Source organism: Paroedura picta, chromosome 9, assembly GCF_049243985.1.
Source record: "Paroedura picta isolate Pp20150507F chromosome 9, Ppicta_v3.0, whole genome shotgun sequence".
NCBI classification, from domain to species: Eukaryota; Metazoa; Chordata; class Lepidosauria; order Squamata; family Gekkonidae; genus Paroedura; species Paroedura picta.
Genome location: NC_135377.1, coordinates 70474719 through 70494713, shown reverse-complemented (window position 1 = coordinate 70494713; position 19995 = coordinate 70474719). Strand labels below are relative to the sequence as shown.

Below are 19995 nucleotides of genomic sequence, written 5' to 3'. Positions count from 1 at the left end.
CGATGCAGGGGCGTCGGGAAGGAGGACCGGGAGGACCTTGGCCCAGGGCAGCCTGCCTGGCAGGGGCACGGGGAGGAAAGACCTGCCAAGCGGCCCCATCCACCTGGGAGAGGGCGGAGGGACGAGAGAGCGAGCGGGCGAGAAGGGGCTCCCACCATCTTGGCCACGCCCTTTGATTCCTGGAGGGCGCCCCCGCCCCCTGACTTGCCCACGCCAGTCCCCTCCTAGCCTTTTTGGGGGTCCAGAGGGGGTCCTTGGAAAGCGGATGGGATCGGCTACCATGGAAGCCCACCGCAGGGCACAGCCGGATAACCAAGCTGCAACCTCAGTCCAGAAGCTCGGGACCATAAGACGGCTGACTTGAAGGGGATGGCCCCATTGTCAGACGCGCGGTCGTCCCACTTCCTTTAGAAGAGTCGCTCCGGTTTCCCGGTGCAGGGATTCTGTAGTTTGTTTTGAAGCGCTCCCCCCCCCCAAAAAAAAACACGCAGCGCGCAGGCCTGGTGGGGGGATGCGACAGGACAGGACGTGTTTTGGCCATAGCCATTCCCTTACGAACTCCTCGGGACTCTGGGGGTGAGGCTTCTCTTCCCCCTGGCCCGGTGGAGAGGGCGGATTACTCGGTGAGCCGAAAGATCAGGGCCTTGGTGACCCCCCCCCCCAAGCGTCCGGAAAGAGATGAAGGTTCGATCCAAGTTCTGAATTCACACCATTTGGGTCTTTGGGATTTCGGCGCTAGGCCAAGGCAGTGGTTTGGGGACCCGAGTCCTAAATTCGAGGGCGGCCAGCGCCTCTGTTCGGATGGCATGGGACCCAAACACATGCCTGGAGTCTAGCAGGCGAATGGGTCGAGCAGGGCTGGCCAAACGGGGGCTCTCCAGACGTCCATGGACTACAATGCCCATTTGCCGTAGCCCATGGACTTCTGGAGCGCCCCCGTTTGGCCAGCCCTGGTGGAGAGTCTTGTGGAGCGTGCAGAGATTAAGGTTCCGGAGGCACAGGCCAAAGAGACCAGCCACACCCCTCAACAACGCAGGCCCATCTCGGAAGTCAAGCGGGGCGGCCCGGGGCTAGTATTCGGATGGGAGTCCTCCGAGGATTCGGGTGGCAGTTCCCCCAAGGAACACCAGGGGTCGTGAGGCGGAGGCAGGCGGCGGCAGAGCACCTCCGAAAGGTGATCCGTAACTCCTTCTCTGTCCTGCTGGGACTTGGGTGCCACTTGACTGGGCGCGATCCCGTCAGCGCCGCCTCCCACTCGCTTCTGTCTGGACATCTATCCCGTCGAGTGGCACTTGATTCCTGGCGACTTCTGGGCGGGTTTCAGGGCAAGAGGCGCCGCCACGCTGGACTGCCTTGGAGATCTGTCTCCGCAGCCCTGCTAAGCTCCCGAGAGGGCACAAGCTCAGGCTAGCCAGGGCCCTGCAGGGTCAGGGCATGAGGCGGCTGGAGACAGAGACAGAGTGACAGAGAGAGAGGGGGAGGGAGGGAGGGAGACCCACGAAGGACAACCGACTCCTTATGGGATTTTTTAACTAAAAAAGCTAAAGAATCATAGAACCATAGAATCATAGAGTTGGAAGGGGCCATACAGGCCATCTAGTCCAACCCCCTGCTCAACGCAGGATCAGCCCTAAGTATCCTAAAGCATCCAAGAAAAGTGTGTATCCAACCTTTGCTTGAAGAGTGCCAGTGAGGGGGAGCTCACCACCTCCTTAGGCAGCCTATTCCACTGCTGAACTACTCTGACTGTGAAATTTTTTTTCCTGATATCTAAAGGGGGCCTTGGCCGCCAAGCTCAAGAAGCCCCCAACCTGGTCCTCCTTCTGCGCTTGCCATTGTGTGTGTGTGTGTGTGGGTGAAATGGTAAGATCCTGTACCCAAAGGCAGACATGGAAAGAGAAAAGAAGGGTTGGATTTTACACCCCGCTTTTCACTACCTGAAGGAATCTCAAAGCATCTTACAATCAGTTTTCCTTCCTCTCCCCACCCTGTGAGATAGGAGCGGATGGGAGAGCTCTGGAAGAACTGCTCTGTGAGAACAGCTCTGACAAGATTGTGACTGGCCCCAGGTCACCCAGCTGGATACATGTGGGGGAGCAGGGAATCAACCCCTCACCCGCAGATTAGAAGCTGCTGCCCTTCACCACAATGCCAAGTTGGCTCTGGAAGGGAGATGTAGGGAGGTTGACTTAAAGGAGGACTGTAGGGGGAACTTCGGTAGAGGCAGTTCTTTCATGCAGGCTTGAGAATAATCATGGGAGCCAGCGTGGTGTCCTGTTCAAAGAGTGGTGGACTCTAATCTGGAGAGCCGGCTGGAATCACCACTCTTCCACATGCAACCAGCTCGGTGACCTCGTCGGGCCTTCTACAGTTCTCTTAAGGCTCTTCTCACAGAACAGTTCTCTCAGAGCTCTCTTAGCCCCACCTCCCTCACAGGGTGTCTGCCTGGGGGAGAGGAAGGGAAAGGTGTTTGAAAGCTGCTTTGGGGCTCCTTGGGGGAGTGAAAAGCGGGGTAACCCCCTCCCAGCCCTTCTTAGAATCATAGAATCATAGAATCATAGAGTTGGAAGGGGCCACACAGGAGGTGTTCACAAGGTGCTCAACACAGGATCAGCCCAAAGCATCCTAAAGCATTCTTCTCGTCTTCTCTCCTAGAAGCCGCCTTTTCCGCCCAGAGGGGGCCCAACCTTGCCTGTGCCATTCGGACACAGGGCTTGCCGACCCGGGTGAGCTGCCGGGTTGGTCTGAAGCTAAGGAGCAACGGGGGTGGGTGGTGGTGTGGGGTATGTGTATGTGGGGGGGTCACCTCGCAGGCCAACGCCTGGAGACATGCGCATGCCCAGGACGACTTTCACGCAGCGTTAAACCTCATTGACTGAGGGTGCCACGCTGGAGAGGCAGGCCTGGGGGGTCGGGAGGGCAGAGAGTGGGACTCATTTCGAGGAAACCCGCTTGGATGGGGTTGCAAAGCTCTCAGCGGTCGCTTGGAGGAGATCCTAAGGCACCTGCTGAACACCGGAGCTCGCGCTTTGAACGGGAGATGGGCGACACGGAGCTGAGTGCTCCATCTTAAGACATTCTTCTGCGCAACGCATCTTCGTTGCAACATCACTCTAGATTTTGTTACTTCCCTAGCAGCCCCGAATGTTATATTTTACACTGTACATAAATTCATTTTAACTTGCTTGACCACGGAGGAAGACTCTTCAGGGTCAAAACATATGTTCCATGTGTTACAGTTGATTTTGTATTTGCTGTGCTACACTGTCAACCTGTGGTTCTCCAGATGTCCATAGACTACAATTCCCATGAGCCCCTGCCAGCCTTTGCTGCCCGGGGCTCATGGGAATTGTAGTCCATGAACATCTGGGGGACCACAGGTTGACTTCCCCTGGTTTAGATAACTGAGATTTTATCAATGCTTTCAGCTTTTATGATGTGCAGGTCATTGTAATAAATATTTGTATTTGAATTAAAAATATTTTTTTTTGCAGACCAAGCTTTTGGTTCCTAACTTGTCCTGCCAGGTTGGGTTTTTGTTTCCCTTTTTGATTATTTCGGGAATCCAGTGGCCCTTTCATAGAATTGGAAGAGACCTCCAGGGTCATCTAGCCGAACCCCCCTGCAGAATGCAGGAAACTCACGACTACACCTGCCCACTCATAGTGCCCAGATGATGCCCCCCCAACAGAACCTCTGGCCAATCCAGTGTGGGCTGCCTGGCAGGGTCCCTTGGAGAACCATTTGATTGGCAGCAGCAGTTGTCAGGTGGTGTCATTCCCCTCCAGGCCATCCTCCTGGGAGAGGGGCAGACAATTAGCACGCAGCAACGCACCTTTTTAAAAAACAAAACAAATTGCAACTTTTATTGGAAAAGAACCCTGATCGAGAATTTCATCCGACACGCACACACACTCACAACACGACAGGCACATCCCCCCCTCCCACCCACCCCCTCCCAAAAATCACTCTTCCTTTTCCAGTGGCAGTGAGTCGGGCGGCCTCGGACCTCTTCTCCTGAAAATCTTCTCCTGCCAGGCCGAGATCAAGTGTTTTCAGGATAGGGCACCTCGAAAGGTGGCAGCGGGGGTGGGGGAAGAGGTGGACCCGTTCCCGCTTGAGCGCGCGGACAGACCCCCCCCTCCCCCCCCAAAAGACCGATTTTGCCCGATCCTTGAAATCGAAATCGGAGTCAGGTTGATTCAAATCCATCACCCTGGTGCCTTGGAACGAAGCTGTAAATAATTTAACCCAGGGGTAGTCAAACTGCGGCCCTCCAGATGTCCATGGACCACAATTCCCATGAGCCACTGCCAGCATCAGCTGGCAGTGGCTCATGGGAATTGTAGTCCATGGGCATCTGGAGGGCCGCAGTTTGACTACCCCTGATTTAACCCCTCATCCTGACGGCAGTGCAGTGCATGCGGGTTGGCCAGGCCTGTTCACACGTGCCTTTCCGGCTCGGCCAAGTAGGAGGGCTGAGGAAGGGAGGCCTGCCTTGGGAAACGCGGGCCGTTCCCACCCCTGCAGCCTGGGGCGACCGGTTGCTGCATTATTTTTTAGCAGGTGTGAAAGAAGAACAATTGGTTTTATATCCCGCTTTTCACTACCCAAAGGCTTACAATCAATCACATTCCCTTCCTCTCCCCTCAACAGACACCCTGTGAGGTAGGTGAGGTTGAGAGAGCTCTGACAGAACTGTGCTGCCAGAACAGCTCTAAGGGGACTGTGACTGGCCCCAGGTTCCCCAGCTGGCTGCATGTGGAGGAGGGGCAGGGGGATCGAGCCCGCCTTGCCTCTAGGGCCGTGTTGCCGGCCTAGCACGAGAAAGCGGCCTGGCTCATCCCAGGTTTCACAAGGTTCATGCCAGAGGAGCTGAGCTGGGGACGGCCGTCCAAGAACCTGAATTGAAGCCTTACTCGGGAGCAAGACCCCTGAAATGAAAGAAAATCCCCCCGAGGGACTCTGTTTAGGACTGCCGGGGAATCGTGGCCCTGAACCGAGGTTTCCTGCTGAGGCGCCGTGGTCTTAAGCAGGGGTAGTCAACCTGTGGTCCTTCAGATGTCCATGGACTACAATTCCCATGAGCCCCTGCCAGCAGACGCTGGCAGGGGCTCATGGGAATTGTAGTCCATGGACATCTGGAGGACCACAGGTTGACTACCCCTAGTCTTAAGGGTCGAATGGCCCCAATCCACTCTCCTCCGGCAACCCTTGCTATTAGCTTGACCCGAGCCCCAAGGCTGCCAGGTTGCCAGACCCCCGGCCATTGTGAAAAGTTGACAGTCCTACTGAAGCCTTTTTTTGGAAGGGGGGGGGATAAGCTCGTCGAAGGATCGCACGGAACTCTTGCACTCCGCAAGTCCAGAATTGCAGGCTTCGTGGAAACAGAAGAGCTCGCCCTTTCGGGGACAGCGACGCCAAGGTCCTCCCGAGTCCAGCGGAGCAACCAGCGTGGGGTGCGCACTGCGCATTTCTGCGAATGGCACAAACTCCCCCCCCCCCCGCACACACACACACACAACAACCTGCTTTTGCGGCAGCGAGAGAGGAATCAGTGCCGCCCCCCCTCCCCTAACCCTCTGCAGTTCACCCGTCGGCCCTGCGGTCAAGTAGTAGGGTGTTTGGGTCTCCACCATTAAGGCACAGTCTCGCTTTCCGTGTTCAGCTTCGGAATTTGCACACGTGCGAAGGGGCTCCGCTGTCCCGGCCTTGACGGACCCCATTTCGGGGGGGGGGGGTTGGCCAGTTTTAGCATCGTCACCTTCATCACACCGGCGGGGTTTCCTTTGGGTAAGGCCGGTAGGAGGCGACGCACTGCAGTGACGTGGGTAGCCGAAGGGGGCAGTAGAACGGCGAGAGGCCGAGCGGGACCGCGGACAGGGCTTCCGACGGAGTCTTGGACGGGAAGAGCGGCTGGGGGTCGCTGGGGGTCGGCGGCTCCCTCCGGGGTCCTTCTAGCATCAGGGGATCGGGTAGCACGAAGGGATAGAGACGGGAGGCGGCCGCGGGTTGGAAAGGGGTCACCAGCGAGTAGGGAAGGGTGGGCGGGGGGAGAAGACGCGGGTAGCCCGACGGGGCGGACCAAAGCACGGCCCTCTCTGCGGCCGGCGTTGCGGGGCTTTGCTGCTGCTGCTGCTCGGAGGGCTGGAAAGGCCGGCTCAAGATGCTGTCGATAGCGAAGGAGCTGCTGAACTTGGAGCCGGAAGGAGGCAAAGAGGAGGCAGCGGCCGTCGTCGAGGCCGGCTCGGGCGGCGAGGCCGGGGGCTTCTGGTCTGCGCCGGAGTTCGTCGAGGCGGGCGCCGGGGGCGAGCGGGCCGGGCCGGCTAAGGGGCCGGGCCGGCTGAGGCGCTTCCTGCGCCGTCGGAAGACGCCGTCCGCGAAGGTGTACTCGGAGCTGGGGTTGAGCATCCAGTAGTTGTCCTTGCCCCAGGGCCGCGCCGGGTCGCGCAGCACCTTGATGAAGCAGTCGTTGAGCGAGAGGTTGTGGCGCACCGAGTTGCGCCAGCCGGTGTAGGCGCCGCGGAAGAAGGCGAAGCGGCCCATCAGGTACTCGTTGATCTCGGCCAGCGTCAGGCGGCCGCCGGCCGAGTCGCGGATGGCCATGGCGATCAGCGCGATGTACGAGTAGGGCGGCTTGGGCCGCCGCGTGTAGGGCTTGCCCGCCCCCGACGACGCCTTGCAGCCGCCCGCCGACGGAGGCAGCGCGCCGCGGGGAGGCGGCGAGGGCGCCGAGGGTGGCCCGCAGGAGGCGCCGCTGGCCGGGCTGAAGGCGGCGCAGTCGCCGTCCGAGCCCAGCTCGCTCTCGGCCGCCAGAGGAGACGCCTCGGCGCTGCTGCTGTTGCTGCTGCCGCCGAGCTTGTCTTCGTAGTGGGGCGCGAAGATCTCCAGCTTCATGGCGGCTCCGGACCCCCTGCAGGGAGGGCCGCCTCGGGCGGAGAAGGAGGCTAGCTAGGCGGCCTTGGGGCGCATGGCTGGAGCCTGCCCCCCACCACGGCCGCCTGGGGAAGGATCGGTCGCTTCTCCGCCGCTGTCAGTCCCCGGGAGACGAAGCCGGGCTCCCTTCAGCCCCGGAGCGCAGCGGAGACGCGGGAGACGCGCGGGAGACGGCTGGATGCCTCGGGGAACTTTTCCAAGCGGGAACGGTGGGGGGGAGTTGGGGGGAGGGGTGATGGGGAGGCAAACCGGGGCTCCTGGCTCCAGAAAGGCCGGCCCGTGCTTCTGGAGAGGCTTCCGCGAGCAAAAGGTCCTGTTGGGCCGACTTCGGACGAGCGGCCGGCGACTGGCCGCGGCTTCCCACCTGGGCGAGCCTTAGCAATTCGACCGCTCCGTCCACCCAGAGAGAGGGGCAGTTCGCGATTTGGTGCGGCGGCGGGGGAAGCCAATGCTGCCCGCGAAGATGCCGCCTGTCTCTCCTCCCTTCGGCCTCCGCCCCGTGGCTTCCGGACAGCCAGAGTCCGCCGAGGGGCGAGGGGAGCGCAGCCAGGTCGGGCTGCAGCAGACGTGCGAGATCCGCGTCGGGCCGCGCTGTCGAGAGCCACCGGCCGGGCAGGCGCTCGGCTTCCCTTGGGCAGCGCCGGGAAGGGAACAGGTGGCGGGACGGCGGGCGTTGCTGGTCCGGTTTACGCCTTGGGCTCCCTTCGGCTGGAGTCTGTCGGCGGCCGGCCGGCTGCCCCGACGGCGCGTCCGGAGGTCTCTGTCAGTGTGTCGGGGCTGGAGCGGCTCCTGCTGCCCTTCTCTCGCGCTGTCTCTCGGGCCAGCCCATTATAACTCAGCCCTGTCGGCTGGAGAGGAGGCGGAGCTCCCCGGGGAGGCCTCCGCGCCAGGCGGCGGGGTGGGGCGGCCAGGTAGCCCGGCCAAGGTGGGCATCTGCCTAGCCCGGGGGGAGGACAAGAAGACCCGCCAAGGCCCGCCCCCTCGGAGGGGGGGTTCCCCCAGCGCCAGGGAGCCCTGCGCCGGTCCCGGCAGGTGAGGCGGCTCAGGTGTCAAGGGCGAGCCGACGGGTAGGTGGCGGAGCTCGACCTGTCACGGCGCGATCTCTCCAGAGAAGAGCGCCTCTCGGGGCTCCGGGGACGGCGGCTTCGATATCGACCAATTCATTACAAGAGCCTTACCGTATTTACTGGAAAGGAAGGGGGCACAGAATAGAAGATGACTCCCCCCCCCCAAACACAGTCCTTTAAAAAAAAAATCCAGGTGTGTCGGCTGTTGGGTTGAAGTAGCAGAGCAAAGACTGAGTCCTGGGCGTGGTGAAGACCCACCTAGTTTGATTCTGGGGATCAGCTGCTGCAGGCACACCAAAGTTTATGCCCAGAATAAAATGTGGGGGTCTTCAAGGTGCCCCCAGATTCAAAGTTTGCTCTCCCTCTAAAACAAGTGATACATCCTGGAAAGTTCTTTAAAAAAATAAAACCTGGACATAACTGTGAACTGTCTGCCAATATAAAATCCTGTGGATGTTTTTAAACAGTCTAGATTCTGTGAACTTGGCAGATTGTGAGTGGGAGGGCAGAAGGGATTGTGTCTGAGCTTGGCTCTTGTGGCCCCTTCTTGCTTCCCCAGGGAAATGCCCATCACCACTTTGGGATCAGAAGGCGAATTTCTTCCAGGCTAGACTGGCCAGGGATTCTGTTTTTCTTGGGGCTGGGGATCATCTGGCCATGGAATTGGGGTCACTGTTGGGGGCCAGGTACTTGTGAATTTCCTGCACTTTGCAGTGGGTTGGACTAGATGACCCTGGAGGTCCCCTCCAACTCTATGGTTCTATGTAAGATTACTACCTCTTTTCTTCTTTTAATGGCACAATGGGTGTTTGTGTGTGGGTCCAGCATTTTATCGAAGTAAATACTGTGATGCTTATTCTGCAGGATCCCTCCTGACTGTACTTGCTGGAATCCAAGAATTTTAGCATCCCCCTCCCCCACGTTCTTGCTACAAGTTATACAAGTGTGTTGTAGTAGACTTACTGTGCAGTCCGCAGACTGAGTTACTTACCCCTCAATAAATGGAAGTCAGTGATTCAGAACAGCCATTTTCAATGGGGGCTATATGGTCCCCTGGGGGGGGGCCTGGCACAGACTGAAAAAGGTCAGAAGGGGGAGTCCAAAGGGTTTATAGGGGCTCTGGTAACTGAACCAGTGAAATACTTCTTTTGTCCCGCATGATGTCATTCATTGCTAGAAAGTCCAAATTTCATTAAGGGAAAGAAGAAGAGTTGGCTTTTATACCCCACTTTTCTCTACCTGAAGGGGTCTCAAAGTGGCTGACAATTGCCTTCCCTTCTCCCCACAACAGACACCTTGTGAGGTAGGTGAGGCCATAGATACCCTGTGGAGTAGGTGAGGATGAATGCAGGAAATTCACAACTACCTCCCTACTTACCAGTTTGGTGTAGTGGTTAGGAGTGCGGACTTCTAATCTGGCATGCCGGGTTCGATTCTGCGCTCCCCCACATGCAGCCAGCTGGGTGACCTTGGGCTCACCACGGCACTGAGAAAACTGTTCTGACCGGGCAGTGATATCAGAGCTCTCTCAGCCTCACCCACCCCAGAGGGTGTCTGTTGTGGGGAGAGGAAAGGGAAGGCGACTGTAAGCCGCTTTGAGCCTCCTTCGGGTAGGGAAAAGAGGCATATAAGAACCAACTCTTCTTCTTCTTCTTCTTCTTCTTCTTCTTCTTCTTCTTCTTCTTCTTCTTCTTCTTCTTCTTCTTCTTCTTCTTCTTCTTCTTCTTCTTCTTCTTCTTCTACAGTGGCTCCAATCCCATGCCAGGATGATGCCCACCCCCAATCCCAGGCTTGCAAGCCTGGCCTGGAAGAAATTCACCTCCTGACCTTGAAGTGGCGCTCAGCTTTTCCCTAGGTTTGCAAGAAAGGGTCACAAAAGCCAAGCCCCAGCACAATCCCTTCTGCCCACCGACCCCCAATCTGCTTAAGTTCACAGAATCAGCCTTTCTGTCAGATGGCCATCTAGCCTGTGCTCAAAAACTTCCAAAGAAGGAGAACCCAGCACCTCCAGAGCAAGCCTGTTCCACTGAGGAACCCCTCTAACTGTAAGGACCTTCTTCCGGAGCTTTAGCCAAAAATTCTTACGAAATAATTTCAACCCCTTGATTCTTGTTCGACAAGACAAAACAACTCTGCACCATCCTCTATGGCAGGGTTAGTCAACCTGTGGTCCTCCAGATGTTCATGGACTGCAACTCCCATGAGCCCCTGCCAGCTGGCAGGGGCTCATGGGAATAGTAGTCCATGAACATCTGGAGGACCACAGGTTGACTAACCTTGCTCTATGGGACAGCCCTTCAATATTTGGGAATGGTTATCATTATCACCTCTTAGTCATCTTCTCTCCAGGCTAAACGGACCAAGCTCCTCAACCTTCCCTCATACGACTTGGTCTCCAAACCCCTCACCATTTTCATTGCCCTTCTTTGGACATGCTCTAGTTTGTCTACATCCTTTTTGGGTTGTGGTGCCCAAAACTGAACATAGTGCTCCAAGTGAGGTCTAACCAAAGCAGAGTAGAGCGGTACCATCACCTTGCATAAAAAGGACACTATATATATATATTTTTGCTCCAAAATCCCATTTGCTTTTAACTACCGAGTCACACTGCTGACTCATGTTCAGCGTATGATCAACTACAGCCTTTCTCAACTTTTTTACTGCTGAGAAACCCCTGAAACATTCTTCAAGTACAATGGTGCACATGGTGGGAAGCAGAGCTGTGTACATGCCCACTTGGGACACTTCCCACCCCCTCCAGGCCCATCACTGGCCATTTTGGGAGGGGGGGATGGGTCAACATGATGATAGATGGCCATAAATGTTTAACAAATTAAAAAACAAACAAATATAAAACTGAATTAACTCCCACCCACTCAGGAAACCCTTCCAGGGCCGTCAGGAAACCCCAGGGCTTCCTGGAACCCTGGTTGAGAGAGCCTGAGGTAGAGGGTGGGCAATCAATCACCATCCAGCACAATGAAGATGTTTAACAGATTCACAAACCAATCTTTGCTGCTCTTCAAGGTGCCCCTGGGCTCACATGTGGTTCTGCTGCTAGCTGCCCACCTGAACCTGGTTTCAGCGCCTTTCCTGCTAACAGTACTCAAACTCCTGTCTCATTCGTGTTGACCTCCTGAGGTCAGGTGTGCAACTCCCAAGTAAGGTTTGGAGCTCAGAAATGAGAACCTTCATTTGCGTATCGATCACAGACGGCAACTGCCTTCGATAGAAGCTCATTCAGAAACCAGGTCCTGATGTAAACAAAGCACCATCAACACAAAGAAACGGAGTACCTTCAAAGTGGCTAGGAATGGTGGTTTGGTAACAAAGCATCAGAAGGAATGACTAACATTTAGATTTCTAGATCCTACGTAACTAAGAATGAAACCCATTCCTCTCCCCCAGGGAGACGGAATGGGTTTTAAAGTCGGGATTCTGTTATATTTTTATTGTGTGGTTTTATTATTGTAACTTGCCATGAACCAGCCTGCTGGGAGCAGTGGGTCAGAAATAAAATTATTATTATTATTATTATTATTATTATTATTATTATTATTTGCAAGAGTGTATGACAGGCTTTCACAACCAAGGTTTTGTGAAACCCTGGCATTTCTTAACAGCCCTGGAAGGATTTCCCAAATGGGTGGGGGTTAATTAATATTTAATATTTTTAAAACTCGTTAAACACTTATCGGGTGATATGATCATATACAGTCAGGTGGACCCGCCCCTCCCAAAATGGCCAGTGATGGGCCTGGAGGGGGTGGGAAGGGGAGGGGCCCCATGTGGGAGTGTCCACAGCTATACTTACCAACCATATTCCGCACAATTGCACCACATCTGGGGCTTCTTGAAGCCTGAAGAATGTTTCAGGGGTTGAGAAAGGCTGATGCTTGAAGCTGTTTTGATTTTATGTATGTGATTTTACCTGACGCACTGCATTACTATTTACATTGGTTCTGATGTCATCTCTGATGGTCGTGGACTGTATGATGAATAGTTGTGAATGGGCTGTCCTCATTCAAGGGAGAGGATTTCCCCAGGGCTGCAAGAAGGACTGCAGCCACTGAATTATCAGGAGGACAGGTAAGCAGGACCAGCACTGTCCTTAATCAAGATGCGGTTCTGTTCCCTCTTCAGTCCAGATCCCTTGCTGCCCTGGCCTCCTTTGGCATAGCAGATATGCCATTTTAGGATCCAGGAGCTGGGCTATTGCATGAGAGGAGATGGCTGCTCCAGAGTAGAAGTCCACCAACTCTTTGCTTTCCTCCCACGGCTTGCACTGAACTTCTGATGAAAGTACAAAGAGTACTGACCTTAATGGATCAAAAGCCTGGCTCAGAATAAGAGATCTTCATGCATTCAGTTTAGTTGCCCTATGGTCCTTTTGCCAAGTGAGGAGAGATGCTTCACCTCTTGTAATTCACCTTGAGTCTAAGGAGGAAAGTGGACTAGAAATTGGATGGATGGATGGATGGATAGAGGTAAAGGTATCCCCTGTGCAAGGACTGGATCATGTCTGACCGTTGGGGTGACGCCCTCCAGTGTTTTCATTGCAGACTCAATACGGGGTGGTTTGCCAGTGCCTTCCCCAGTCATTACCGTTTACCCCCCAGCAAGCTGGGTACTCATTTTACCGACCTCGGAAGGATGGAAGGCTGAGTCAACCTTGAGCCGGCTGCTGGGATCGAACTCCCAGCCTCATAGGCAGAGCTTTCAGACTGCATGACTGCTGCCTTACCACCCTGTGCCACAAGAGGCTCTTGATAGATAGATAGATAGATAGACAGACAGACAGACAGACAGACAGACATATAGACAGATAGGTAAGGGCAAATATGACTTTTATAACTCTGAGCCAATGTTCCGCAGGGCCTCTATAACATGGGTAGCTGGTGCCTGATTTCAGAATTATTAACTGTGATTTTAATACTTTCAATGTACTGTTGAGCATCAGTTGTTCACCTGCATCCACTCGAGCAAAGACTCTACAAATGTAATAAAGAAATCAATAAAAATAAATAATCCGCCCCCTCGGCTACTCTGAAGCCAGCAACAATTCAGTCCTTTCACTGCTGTAAAATCAGGTTTGGGGTTTTCGCCTGTTCTTCTTTACCACCTCCATTCTGAATAAGGGCCATGCAAACGGCGTGCTTTTATGAATCATCATTTGAAAAAAAAAAACACGTGAAAACCAGGAGGATGAAGGGCAAGGAAAATGCTGAAGTGTATTCAGAAGGCCGCTGCAGGGACGGGGCTCGCCTTGTTTACCTATCGACTTTCAGATCCTTTGAACCAAGCTCAAAAACAGAACAAAAAAGGAGAGGGCATGTTCTAATCACAAATGGTGGAAAGGCAACAAAATAAACAGCTCGGAGTAGGCATCCCGGCTTCTCCTCTCTCCACGGCCACATGCAACAAAAGCAGGAAGGAGCAGGGAGATACCATGGCCACTGGGTTCGAATACAGAAGCCCCCCCACAGGAAGCCTTACCCCAGCTTTGGAGTATAAACATCAGGCACTTCTAAAGGCAGCTGGGGGTGGGAAAATACCCAGATCACATTCAGGGAACTTAAACAAACAAGCAAAGAGGTTAACAAGGAGCTCAAGGGGTAAACTACACCTTCCATTGCAGTGGGGATATAATGCCAACGCCCCTGTTCCCTTATGAGATGCACTTTCAGAGGGCAGCCATATTGATGAGTAATCAAACAGGTCGGTTTGAGGCCTGGAGCGCTTTAGAGACCCATAAGGAACTCTGGTTGGCCCCTACAATTGCTCCTGGACTTATTCTGCCCATGTTGGGTAATGCACTTTAGAAGTAGATTGTTCCGGGTCAATCTAGCTGCAAAAGCAGTTGGAAAATGCATTTGCCAATATGTGTGGAATGAGCCTCAAGCCTACCTGTTCAGGGGAGAGATTCAGGGGGGTTACCATATTGGTCTGAAGCGGCAGAACAAACTTTGAGTCCAGGGCCACCTTGAAGACCAACCAAGTTTTAATCAAGGAAGTTGCCTCTGATGAGGTAGGTGGGACTGAGAGAGCTCCGAGAGAACCGTGACTGGCCCAAGGTCACCCAGTGGGTCTTATGTGTCTCAAAATGGCTTATAAGCACTTTCCCTTCCTCTCCCCACAGCAGACACCCTATGAGGCATGTGGGTGACCCTGTATCAGGTGCGTGAAGCTGAGAGCTCTGAGAAAACTAACTGGTCCAAGGCCACCCAGCTGGCTTTATGCGGAGGAGTAAGGAATGAAACCCAAAACTCCAGACAAAAGGCCGCCATTTTTAACCACCAAGTTGGCAATGTGATTCTTTCTTTAGTTCTGTTGGAGATAAGACATTTTGTAAAAACTTGTGGTCCCTCAGTTGTCCCAATACATACTTTGTTCTCCGTCAGTCACACTATCATTCCATCTAGCAAAGAGTCTTACCATGTCATGCAAACCATTCAACTTGTCAAATTCAAACAATAATGTTTACACAAAGTGCTTCCAACACCTCAACAGACTTTCCATCAACACATTGTGGAATAGGCAAGTTTGGGGGAGTGGGACTCCAACTGTGTCCAGAGGCGGAAATCTCATGAGAAGTGTGGGGCTTTCAATTCATAAAGTGGTGGTCCCCCATGCAGATCTTCAGTGTGGTGGGCATGGAGAAGGACCTTAACCTCCCCCTTCCCAATGTTCACCTGATCGACAAGAATCCCAAGCCCCAGGGGGGCTGTTTATTGGGGAAATCCATGTGTAGACTTGTGAATTTCCACAGCAAGTCAAACAACATGTACATATAATGTTTAAATCAGGAAAATGATCAGGGGAAAGAAGCCCGAACAGTGTGTTGACCCACACACCCCTCCCAAAATGGCCAGTGATGGGCCTGGAGGGGTGGGAATAGGAGGGTCCTTGGGTGGGCATAGACACAGATATGCTTCCCCATCATATTATCGTTCCACTTCTGGGGTTTCTTGAAGCCTGAAGAATGTTTCATGGGTTTCTCAACAATAAAAAAGTTGAGAAAGGCTGGGGTGGAAAGTTGGTGTAATAATGTTAATAAATAAATAGGTAACATCCTGTTCTTACTACACTGTCTTTAACATTTGTAATTCTCCTTATTATGTGGTTTAGAGTAACCCTCACTTGGGGCAAATTCAGGTGAAGGAGTGTTTGTGCTCACCTTGAATACAACTTCATTGGTCTTAAAGGTGCTCCTGGGCTCAAACTTTGTCCCGATGCTGCTGGTCTTCTAATTCTGTAATCCAAATCCTGTTGCCTTGTCTATTGGATGTCTTGTATTATATGAGCACCTCATTTTTACCCTGTAATCCACTTGTGCCTGGACAAGAAAGGCAAGGTGTAAATAGATAAAGGGAAATGTGGTAAATCTGCAGGCTTAATAATGAGTGAACTGAGAAAATGAGAGACAAATGAAACAGGACATTTTAAAAATAGGTACAGCAAGTGACCAAGAAGAAATACAATCCAATAACAACATCAAACACAAAAATATTAGTCATTAGCAGAAATGGCTAGTGTCTACCCCCCCTGGCAGCCCTGGCAGCACCTTGCCAGGACTCAGTGAGGCTGGTTGGGGTGGGATCAAACTCAGGCAGGTGCTTCCTGCCTCCTCCCCACCCAACTGGGCAGCCCCACTGAGGCCTGGCAGAGAGAGGCTGGTCGGGGCATGCACGCGCTCAGGCAGATGCTCCCTGCCTCCCCCACCCACCCACCTGGAGTAAGGCTGGTTATGCCACGGGGCAAGGCTGGTCAGCTGCTCCCCGCCTCCCCCACCCACCTGGGCAGTTCCACCGAGGCCTAGCCAGGTCATGGAGAGGCTAGTCAGGGTGGGAGTGAACTCGGGTGGGTGTTCACTGCCTCCCACACACCCGGGGCGAGGCTGGTCATGCCAGAGAGAGGCTGGTCAGGCACTCCTTGCCTCCCCGCCCCCTAAGCAGCCTGCTGAGGCCTCACCTGGAGAGGCTGGTCAAGCTCAGGTGGGCGCTCCCTGCCTCCTCACCCACCCACCCACCCACCTGGGCAACCCTACCGAGGCTACACCAGGCTGCGGCGAGGCTGATCAGGGCAGCAGCGAGCCTGAGCAGATGTTCCTTGCCTCTCACCCACCCACCCAGGTAGACCTGCTGAGACTTGGTGAGGCTGCAATGGGGTTGCTTGGTCTGGGGTAACCTTACCTGACTGCTGCCTCTTTGTAGGGCTGGAAGGTGGAGGGAGAGGCATTCAGGGACAGTGTGTCCCCTACCTGATTGGTCCTCGGGGGGGGGGGGGGGTGAGTGCCTTCCCTGGGGGCCAGTCAGGGAGGTGGAGGCAGTTAGCATACCTTGCCTGATTGGTGCTCCAGGATGAGTGACTCCCCATGGGCCCAATCAGGTAGATGATGAGTCCCAACTCCTCCCACCAACCCGGTCCAGCTTTATTTATAGTACAGAAGTGTCATCTTTCTGCAGCAGAAAGGTTGCTTGTGGAGATCAGGTTGAAAGCCCAGTAACTGTGAAACCAGCTAAACAGGAAAAAAAAATCCGTATTGTCTTTTACAACTTAAGTCAGCATAATTTTGAATACAGCTGGGGTTGGGGGAAAATACTCCCTGAGTTAGCCTCAGAATTCTTCTTTGTGAATTTTGCTGAGTGATATTTATTGACAGTCTGTAAAGATCACCTAAATCCAGTTTTATTTGATTTGGCTGTCTGAGGTGCATATTGCACGGTTTTGTCCTCATCCAAGCAGAGAATTCTGCAAGCTTCTTTCCACCCCTCTGAAACCAGACAATAAATTCGGTCTGTGCCAGTCCATTCTTCTCCAAATGTTTTCTGTATTCATATGAACATCTAGTTTCCACTCATAGCTTTCCCACGGGTGAGGGCCCTTAACTGTGAGCATATTGATTTGAGTTAGCAGCTCTGGGTGGTGTTATTTGGGCTTTACCAGCAGGGTTCAAACTTGGGGGCTCACCTGGGCCCAGCTCGGCTTCTGGAAGAATAGCTGGCTTTGTCATTAGAAGTGTTAACCATTATTTTCCTTGGTACATAAAGCGGTCCCCTCTTCTTGACCTGACACAGTGAGCGATTTCAATCCATCCTTCTACAACTGCTAGCTGAATAACGTGCAGGAAGTGGGGCTGTGATTGAAGGTATGTCAGAGACTTCTGTCTTTTGACCCTTCTGAGCTGCTACCTGTATATAATGCCAGTCTTGAAAAAGACACAGTGACTACGTACATGTTTCCATGCTCAGCGCAAGGTTTTGAACTTGTGTACAAATCCTTTCACAACCCAGAATTCATAAACTTGTGGGTTCACTTCTGCCTGTCTTCTTTATTACTCACTGAGTAAATCAGTATTTCCTTTTGTACAAGACAGACAAAAAGCGATGCTACTTTACTGATCTGTAACACATTGCAGAATTCACCGCCAGTGATCAGTGATGGGCACAAGCAGAAAGAGCTTTCATCGATGGCTACTAGCCATGGTGTGTCAAGGGAAATCTCTGAAACCTAGTGCTAGAAGGCAACGTTAGAAGAGAGCTCGCTTTTTAAAATCATTGCTTTCTACGACCTGAAGGAGTTTACAATCACCTTCTATTCCTCTCCCCACAAGAGACATCCTGTGAGGTAGGTGAGGCTGAGGGAGTTCTGAGAGAATGAAGAAGAAGAAGAAGAAGAAGAAGAAGAAGAAGAAGAAGAAGAAGAAGAAGAAGAGTTGGTTCTTATATGCCACTTTCCCCTACCCGAAGGAGGCTCAAAGCGGCTTACAGTTGCCTTCCCATTCCTCTCCCCACAACAGACACCTTGTGGAATGGGTGTGGCTGAGAGAGCCCTGATATCACTGCTCGGTCAGAACAGTTTTATCAGTGTCATGGTGAGCCCAAGGTCACCCAGCTGGTTGCATGTGGGGGAGCGCAGAATCAAACTTGGCATGCCAGATTAGAAGTCCGCACTCCTAACCACTACATCAAACTGGCTCTCAAGGTCTGGCCCAAGGTCACCCAGCTGGCTTCATGTGTCTCCAAGTGGCTTAAAATTGCCTTCCCATTCTCTCCCCCCACAACAGACATCCTGTGAAGAAGTTGAGGCTGAAAGAGCTCTGGAAGTAGTGTGACTGGCCCAAGGTCACCCAGCAGACCTTGTGTGACTCATTGGGACTTACAATTGCCTTCCTTTCCTTATCCCACAACAGACATCCTGTGAGGTAGGTGGGGGCTGAAAGAACCTCATGTGCACATTGGTATTCCGCACCAAGAGAAGTTGAATTTGGCAACCTGCATAAATTATGCAAATTAGAGCGAGGAGGTAAAGTCAAGGGAAGGCATAGAAGGTACATAGGATACTAAAACCTCACACACGGACTACTTTGTTTTAGGAGATTTACAATGCCTGTACATTTTCAAATATATTTTTCCATCCTCATTTATTCATGTGTGGGATTTTAGGCTGCCCATCTCCGACAATGGTCTTGGGGTGGCTATCATACAAATTTTTATACAAATTTTTATTAAATGACATAAAATTTTTATTAAATGAATACAAATTTTTATTAAATGACATAAAACCAGTTACAAATTACTTAAAAATCCTTTAAAAGGTGAGACCAACCACTCCATCTCAGAAACTGCCTATGACCTTTAGGTCAAAAAGGTCTAAATTAAAATTATAATCCCTTGGTGCAGGCATTGGCACCCATTTATGGCTTAGAAAGTGTTTGTAAAGAAAAGACCACTCTGACTCTTAGGAATTTTGTGCTGATTCTTCACTCTAGTGGGCCTTTATGCATGCCATCAATTTAGTGTCATGCTTACCTGGTGAAGACGCTATATCCTGGCCATTCCACATGACGTCGCCAACCTCCCGCATCAGACCAGCAAATTGCTCTTTACATCTGCCATTTTAAAGCGCGAGTTGGTGAATCCCCAAAAGTGGATTCACTAACCTAAAAAACGCTATCCTCCAGCAGACAACCAGTAGGCCACCAGCACAAGAAATATATGGAGGCAAAGAAGCGCTACATCTGCCTCCAATGTCCTGTTCTCACACCCGCCTCTCTCTCCCCTCTTCCTGGGACAAGAAATTATTTTTAAAAATGCCTGGAGCAACGAATAGGGGGACATGTGCTTCAACTGTGATTGTCTGTGCCTCTATGAATATGCGGATAGGCATATAAACAAATAAGTCTATTAAAAAAATTTTTTTTGGTGGTCGACGGAAGTTCATGTGTCAATCAGCCATGCCGAGAGGGGATTGGTGATGACAGTGGTAGGTAGGCCAAAACTCAACAAGACTAAAGCGCCTTGCTCTCTCTTCTTGCGTTTCTGGCAGCGAGTGCGAAAAGCGCTCAGAAACATGCGAGACAGCTCGAGAGGTGTGGAGTGCTGGTGAGCGGTGATTATTTATCGCCCTTTATTACGTGACAATACTCAATGTGCAGAAAAGCCCACAGTTCTGGCACCTGGAATGAGCCTTGGCTGGATGGTTGCAGATGTAGACCATATTGAAAGGAGAAAGAGTCCCCACCCCCAGCCTGCACACAGTATCAGGACTCATTGTGAAGAGCACATGGTGCGCTCATGTAAGCTGTGCAGCCGATCGCTCCATGCATCTTCCTGCTGTTGTTTAAGTAGACATTGCCTTGCCTTTGGATCTATGAGGATTAGCAGAGTCATCGGGAGGGGGAGAGGAAGAAAAGCTCTATTGGTTAAATAAACTTTACATCAAAAGCTCTTTGATGTCCTGTTTTATGGTATAATTGTTTTTTTTCTTGTTTTTTTTCCAAAAAAAGTCATACTGTTTACTCAAGCGTATTGGAGTGATTCCCTCCCCCTTCTTTTGTTCTGAAATGAAAACGTTTTTTTGAGAACACTTAAGCACTGCGTGAGGGAGGAAAGGGAAGAGATCCAAAGGGGATCAGATCAAAGGAAAGAAGTGGGCAATGGAGTTGGCAGTACCTGGCATGGACCTTTTCAGCCCCTGATTTCTCCTAGAA

The 19995-nt window shown here is 52.5% G+C and overlaps 1 protein-coding gene across 1 annotated transcript; it reads right to left on the bottom strand.

Annotated features, from left to right (window-relative positions):
• Positions 1 to 5136: 5136 nt before the first annotated feature.
• Positions 5137 to 8684, bottom strand: FOXQ1 (forkhead box Q1). The gene has a single exon (XM_077353294.1). The coding sequence runs from the start codon at positions 6895 to 6897 to the stop codon at positions 5770 to 5772; it is 1128 nt and encodes a 375-aa protein (XP_077209409.1). The 5' UTR covers positions 6898 to 8684; the 3' UTR covers positions 5137 to 5769.
• Positions 8685 to 19995: the final 11311 nt, after the last annotated feature.

What these genes read in the sequence shown, in the direction of transcription:
- FOXQ1 (XM_077353294.1), bottom strand. Translation starts at nt 6,897, where the DNA reads ATGAAGCTGGAGATCTTCGCGCCCCACTACGAAGACAAGCTCGGCGGC.